General features: G+C 36.5%; 1 protein-coding gene across 1 annotated transcript; it reads left to right on the forward strand.

The window, feature by feature from the left end:
- Positions 1-1,270: 1,270 nt before the first annotated feature.
- On the forward strand, positions 1,271-2,225 carry LOC126725375 (uncharacterized). Its single transcript, XM_050430075.1, has one exon. The coding sequence runs from the start codon at positions 1,490-1,492 to the stop codon at positions 2,048-2,050; it is 561 nt and encodes a 186-aa protein (XP_050286032.1). The 5' UTR covers positions 1,271-1,489; the 3' UTR covers positions 2,051-2,225.
- The last annotated feature ends 5,259 nt before the right edge of the window (positions 2,226-7,484 follow it).

Raw genomic sequence — 7,484 nt, forward strand, 5'->3', positions numbered from 1 at the left:
CACTATTAATCCTTTTGTTAAGTATTGTTAGTTCAAAGCCAAATTAATTGAATCTGAGCCCTAAATTGAAACGAGGACTCACAATTCTATTCCTTTCAATGCTGCTAAAACCATGTATTATTAGGAAATGGTAAATGCTATAGTAGTGAAGGGTTGGCTACAAAGCCCTAACTCCTAAGTTAAGAAAACTGAGATGAGAGGAAGAAAACAGGTTACACAATCTTGTGATAGCTGTTCTAATAGTAGGACTAAAACGATTATAGTATTTTCAGTTACATGCCCAAAGATAGAGGACATTATTTTTTAAGTTGGTTGATGTATCAGGGTCATGAAAACGATGATGCATGTTCTTCTAAAAGTTGGAGTGGAAAATGATGTTGAAAGATGAACTTGTTTCAATTTAAGGCTTAGATTGAATTGATTTGGTTTTAAATTGAGAAATACCCATTTCTAATGAGTTCAGATTTGGGATTTTTTTTAAGTCATAGGTTTTTGTTGTGGCAATACTAATGTGGAGTTTTCTAATATTAAAAAAATCATGTCACCTAGAAAATTCAATATCATCGATGCTATGAGTCAGAAAATTCCCCTCCACCATTCGGTTGAAGCTTTGGCTGCTAGTGCTGCAGTCCAGTTTGCGAAGGATTTCTGCATTCACAAGATTGAATCCGAGGGTGACTCTTTGTTGGTCATTTCTGCACTGCGAGATAGCAGACCCTCGTTTACCTTGTATGGTCACATTATCGAAGAGACTAAATTACTAGCGAGTTCTTTACAATGGTTCAATTTTAAGCATGTTAAAAGGGAGGGCAATTGTTTAGATGTTTGGGTAAAAAAGCTATCAGAAAGCTGTATTCCAAAATAATTTAAATTAAAAAAGCTTGCTTACCTTTTTCTTAAAAAAATAAAAAATAAAAAAACTACATAAATAAAAAGACTAAAATCAATTAATAAAATGAACGATAATACTCATTTAAAACTTTAAAAACTAAAAGCGGTATTATTGGCAGATGCACAGTATATTCCAACATCTTTATCATATTTTTTCTTTACACGGTTCTGATTTTAAAACGTGATCAATGAACCCAAAAAAGAAAAAAAAAATTAACCTTCCGGACTTTTGATCTGTACCATTGAAATTCCAAAGGCTGCATGAGGTTGAGCCCACCCAGGTACCAATCGACCAATAATGATTGATTGAACTCATTTACTTCAGTGTAAAGCAACCCTAAATATCAATGCACCCACTCCTCTTTCTTTAGTGCATATTCAAAAGTTTATCACCCAAAAACAAAAACAAAAGTGCATATTCAAAAGAATCAAAACACTATACCCTCCTCTTTCACTCACACACACCTCCCTTTATATATCCCCCTCCGGCCTCCCCCCTCACTCTCATAACCAAATCAAATCTATTCTCTTCTCTTCTCTCTCTCTCAACATTAAAAAAAAAACCTCACTCTTCAATCAAAAAAATAGATTGAAAGAAATGGAACCTAACGTACCAGTAATAGCAGCCAAGAGAATATGGAGCATAGCACGTGTAGCTTTTTTCATGCTGAGAAAAGGCGTATCAAAGCGAAAGCTAATGCTAGACCTCAACATGATGATGAAACGTGGCAAGATCGCCGGAAAAGCCATTAGCAACCTCATGTTCCACCACCACCACCACCACGTGTCCTTCTCTGCCCCACGAGAGTACGAGTTCAGCTGCAGCAACACCCCCAACTACGCCTTCCACATCAACAACAAGCGCCGCCACCACCACCACAGCCACTTCTTCACGTGTGCTCACGCGCCGGCTACTCTAGATGATGATGTGGCCACGGTTAATGCGGTGAAGGCCATGGTGTTAGAGATGCTGAACAATGAAGCGGTGGTGGAAGCTTCCCCGGCGCTTCCGGGCTTCGGACGAAGCCCCATGGTGAGACAGTTGAGGATTACAGACTCTCCCTTTCCTTTGAGGGATATTGATGAGGACTCCCATGTGGACGAAGCTGCCGAGGAGTTTATACAGAGGTTTTACAGGGAGTTGAGGCAGCAAAACTGAAGCTAGGAAGGTGTTTACAAAGTGAAGGATGACTATACCTCAGATAGAGTGAATTCAGAAAAGGAATCTTCCAAATCTTTTGGCCCAGGCCCCTCCATTGTTGAGAGATTGTAAAGCAAAAGCACTGAGTAAATTGTAAATGAAATGCCACTGTTTAGTGGTTTTTGCTTTGGTTTTGTCATTTGTGTATTTTATAATTTATTGCTGCTGGGGTCTGGATTTCTGTGAAAAACTATATTATGGGCCGATTTGTTTGAAGCCTAATGAATACGAGGGAGGCAGGGCAAGACTTATAGGTAGATAAGCCCAAGTTGATGTATTGTGATATGACCCAATTACTAATTCCATTCATTTGAAGCGAGGCCATTGGAATTATAATGGGCAGAAGAGACTTATTGTATCAATTTGAAGACTAATTTGTAAGTGAAGTGACCCTTTTTGTTGACCAAAAAATACCTGAGAATCTTCACCTTCATTTTTAGGCAAATGAATGTTTAGGAAGTCATCAGTTGATGCTTCGTTAAAGGAGTTTTGAACTAATTGTCCATTCCATTCCTTATGTTCTTCTATCTAAATCTATGATGTCTTTTACCCAATGGATACTAGGGGTCTGTTTGGATTGAGTTTATTTTTGCTGAAATTGAAAACACTGTAGCAAAATAATTTTTAAATGTGTAAATAGTATCGTAAAACCCATTTTTAATGAAAAAGTTGTTGAAAAGTGATATTTGTGAGTCCCGTGAATAGTGCACAGGACCCATTGATGTGATAAAGGGATGAAAAAGTAAGAAAAGTGCGGCTACTATTCATGAACAGTAGCCGCTGTCCCCTGCAGCTAACAAAAAAAAAAAAGAGGAGAAAATGCAACTCACAAAACGCAACACACGTTTCAATGCTATCCAAACACATACTAGGGGTGTATTTGAATAACACTTATTTTGCTAATTATTGCTGAAAGTATGATAAACAAAGGTAAAAATTAGTTGAAATAATACAATGAGACCATAAATAGTGCCAAAAAGTGTAGTGGTGCCCATAAATAGTAGGAAAAATAAGTTAAATAGTGAAATAATTTTAATTTTCCATCTACATCCAAACGCACACCAGGCTGGAAAATGAGACCTTGGATCCTTTCGGGGTGAAGTTAGGGAGTGATGGTACCCATCTGTTGCTACAAATGTCTGGTGTTCTTCCAATCTAGACCTGATAAAAGGTAAAGTTTTTATCCAACGATTTTTTCCAAGTTTTGTGCGATGTTAGGGGTATGGATCTAAATTTTAAAACTTTAAAGGAGAGAAATCAAAATATCCCAAATATTAAGGTTGTAAATTGCAATTTAATCTTTAGATGAAAATGCTTTCTATTTGAAGGATTAATAAACACAATATTTGTTTATATTTTATTATCTTCAATTAGCTTTATAAATTTAAAAAAAAAATACCAAAAATACATTTGAAAGTTGTTTAAGCTTCTCTATTTATTGTTTTTTTTTTTAATTTTGCTAATTGTAAAAAATTTTAATGTCTTTATTTTTTTTTTAGCTAGTTATTATATTGTAATAGTTTTTGAGCCAAAATACATTATTATAAGTCCCTGAAATTTAGCAAGTGAGCATTTTGGTCTTTGAAGTTTTCAATAAGAGCTATTGGTCAACGCATGAAATTTCAAAAAAAGAGCCGTATTCATTATTTTGTTACCTGCCCTAGTCTCCTTACCTATGTCGGGCTATGTGGCTCATAGAGCAATGATGCCATTTTTTTAGGTGACATGACAACATTTTAAATATTAAATCAATCCAATTCAATATTGCCACATCACCAAAAAAAAAAAAAAAAAAACCATTACGTAATAAATATGTTAACTTTTTTAGAGAAATAGTTACAACATACTGTTAACCCCACAACTCGAAATCTTTCTCTCTAAACCCCTAAGTATTTTGTGCATGAAAAAGTGCTAATTCAACTCCAAGACCTTTGGCTATAAAGATATAAACTTAAATTCATTAGAAACGGATCTTCCCCAATTCAAACCTAAATTAATTGAATCTTTTCAAACAAGGACTCACAATTCCATTCCTTTCAGTGCTGCAAAATCTATTTATTTTCAAGAAATGGTAAATTCTATAGCGGAGTGTGGGGTTGGCTACAAATTAAGGCCCTAATTATGAAAACTGAGATCCACTCTTTTAAAGAAAGTGAAAGATGATATACATGACTGTTACAAGAAATATAGAGAAGAGTGGAAGAAAACAGGTTGCACAATCTTGTGTGATAGCTATTCTGATGGTATGGCTAAAACTATAAACTACAAAAAAAAGGTTCTATGGCCGCGTTTTTAAAACGTGGCTATATGTCAAAAAAACGTGGCTATAAGAAATATAGAGAAGAGTGGAAGAAAACAGGTTGCACAATCTTGTGTGATAGCTATTCTGATGGTATGGCTAAAACTATAAACTACAAAAAAAAGGTTCTATGGCCGCGTTTTTAAAACGTGGCTATATGTCAAAAAAACGTGGCTATAGCCTATAGCCGCGTTTTTTTAGGCCACGCTTTCTAGTGTGGCCTAAAACCTGTGACTATAGGACTCACGGTCCTATGGCCACACTTTTTAACCGCGGCCCAAGACCAGGTCCTATAGCCGCGTTTAAAACGCGGCCTAAGGTTGTGGTCTTGGGCCGCATTTTAAACGCGGCCTAAGGTTGTGGACTTGGGCTGCGTTTTAAACGCGGCCCAAGGTTTTAACCTTAGGCCACGTTTAAAACGCGGCTATATACCCTTAAATTTTTAAAAAAAAAAAAACTTTGATTACCAAAAATTAATTTTCGGTAATCAAAAGTTTTTTTTTTAAATTAAAATTAAAATTTTTAAAATTAATACTTTCAAACTTTAAAATTTTAATTTTAAATAAATAAAGAAATTCAAAACAAAAATACAAACCCAGCAAATTCAAATTCAAACAAAAACCCAGAAAATTTCAAAATTAATCAACCACAACATGTTCTAAAATACAAGAAAACAGTACAAGAACACAAACAAAACATCTCCTTCAACGAAAAAGAGTCCATATGCTCAAACAAAAAATTAATCAAAACACTATCAAACAAAAGAAAATAATTTTCGGCCATGGGTCAAAGAAAAATAAAGCAAAGAGAGATAATTTTACTAAGAATTCCTGACCCAAAAAAAAAAACTTGTCTAATTCTATTGATGCGGCGGAAAGGAAAAAGATAGGGCAAGAGATACTAACCAGAGAAATAGATCAGCACCAAAGAAATTCATTCTTTCGAAAACCAAATAAACCCCAGAAATCATTTTCTTTCTATTCATTCTATTTCCCCAGTAAACAAACAGAACACAAGAAACTCAACAAAACCAAAACTTTAGCTAAAAAAGAAGAAACCCATTTTCCTTCACTGATTCCTGCATTGACCCAGCAGCCAAACAGAGCAAAATCAACAGTAACAAATGAAGAAAATCAAAATGAAACTCAATAGGCCAACGGCGGCGCTCAAGCGTCGCGATCGCCGTCGATCGCGACGCTTGAGCGCCGCAATCAGCGTCGATCGCGACGCTTGAGCGCCGCGATCAGCGTCGATCGCGACGCCTCTTGAGCGTCGCCGTAGGTTCTATGGCCGAGCGTTGGCGATCGGCGTCGCCGTTGAGCTTCATCGGCGACGGCTGAGCTCAACGGCGACGATGTTTGTGGTTTGTGTTTTTTTTTTTTTTTTTTTTTGACCGAAATGGCTCTGGGTTGAAATGTTTTGTGGCTCTGGGAAATGGGGTTTTAGGGTGTTTGGGTTACTATTGAATGGCCCCAGTTAAGGAAAAGAAAGAAAAAAAAAAGTTTGTCAAAAAATAAAACACGGAGGTCCTTAGGCCGCGTTTTTAGCTCAAATAAACGCGGCCTAAGAACCTGTCTATGGCCACGTTTAAAAAACGTGGCCTAAGAACCCGTCTATGGCCACGTTTAAAAAACGTGGCCACAGTTAAGGAAAAGAAAAAAAAAATTTGCCAAAAAATAAAGTACGGAGGTCCTTAGGCCGCGTTTTTAGTTCAAATAAATGCGGCCTAAGGTCCCGTCTATGGCCACGTTTAAAAAACGTGGCCTAAGAACCTGTCTATGGCCACGTTTTTTAAACGTGGCCACAGTTAAGGAAAAGAAAAAAAAAATTTGCCAAAAAATAAAGTACGGAGGTCCTTAGGCCGCGTTTTTAGTTCAAATAAACGCGGCCTAAGGTCCCGTCTATGGCCACGTTTAAAAAACGTGGCCTAAGAACCTGTCTATGGCCACGTTTTTTAAACGAGGCCACAGTTAAGGAAAAGAAAAAAAAAATTTGCCAAAAAATAAAGTACGAAGGTCCTTAGGCCGCGTTTTTAGCTCAATTAAACGCGGCCTAAGGTCCCGTCTATGGCCACGTTTAAAAAACGTGGCCTAAGAACCTGTCTATGGCCACGTTTTTTAAACGTGGCCACAGTTAAGGAAAAGAAAAAAAAAATTTGCCAAAAAATAAAGTACGGAGGTCCTTAGGCCGCGTTTTTAGCTCAAATAAACGCGGCCTAAGGTCCCGTCTATGGCCACGTTTAAAAAACACGGCCTAAGAACTTGTCTATGGCCTCGTTTTTATGAAACGCGGCTTCAGTCCATCTTGGGCCGCGTTTTTTATAGCCACAGCTTAAAAAACGCGGCCCAAGACCCCCGCGTTTTGTAGTGATAGTATTTTCAGTTACATGCCCAAATCGGACACTGTTTTTTAAGTTAATTGATGTATCAGGTCGTGAAGATGATGGTTCTTAATTACTTGTTTGAGTTGCTTGAGCATGTTCTTATGTGGAAAATGATGTTAAAGATGAAGAGATTGTGAGACCGCATTTCAATTTAGGGCTTAGATTGAATTGATTTGGTTTTGAATTGGGAAAGGCCCATTTTTAATTGGTCTAGATTTGGGATAGATCACAAGTTTTGTTGTCGCAATACTAACACAAAGTTTTCTAATATTAAAAATGTTATCATATCGTCTAGAAAATACAAAAACATTACTTAGCTATATAAATAAGGATACTAAAGTCAATTAATAAAAAGGATCAATAGTGTTCATTTAAATCTTTAAAAACTAAAAGCACTTGCCTCGTATCTTTGAATACTAACAGTATATTTTAACATCTTTTTCATGTTCTTCTCCCTACACGATTCCAATTTTAAAACGTGATCAATGAACCCAAAAAAAAAAAAATCACATTCCGGACTTTTGATCTGTACCATTGAAATTCCAAAGGCTACTTGAGGTTGAGCCCACCCGAGTACCAATCGACCAATAATGATTGATTGAACCCATTTACTTCAAAGTTTAAAGCAACCCTAAATATCAATGCGCCCACTGCTAACTCACTTGGGAAATATCTATGGTGTATATTCAAAAGTTTATCACCAAAAATAA

This window comes from Quercus robur, chromosome 5 (assembly GCF_932294415.1).
Source record: "Quercus robur chromosome 5, dhQueRobu3.1, whole genome shotgun sequence".
Classification (NCBI taxonomy): Eukaryota; Viridiplantae; Streptophyta; class Magnoliopsida; order Fagales; family Fagaceae; genus Quercus; species Quercus robur.

Excerpts from the sequence above, each read along its gene's own strand:
- LOC126725375 (XM_050430075.1), top strand. The coding sequence starts at position 1,490 with ATGGAACCTAACGTACCAGTAATAGCAGCCAAGAGAATATGGAGCATA.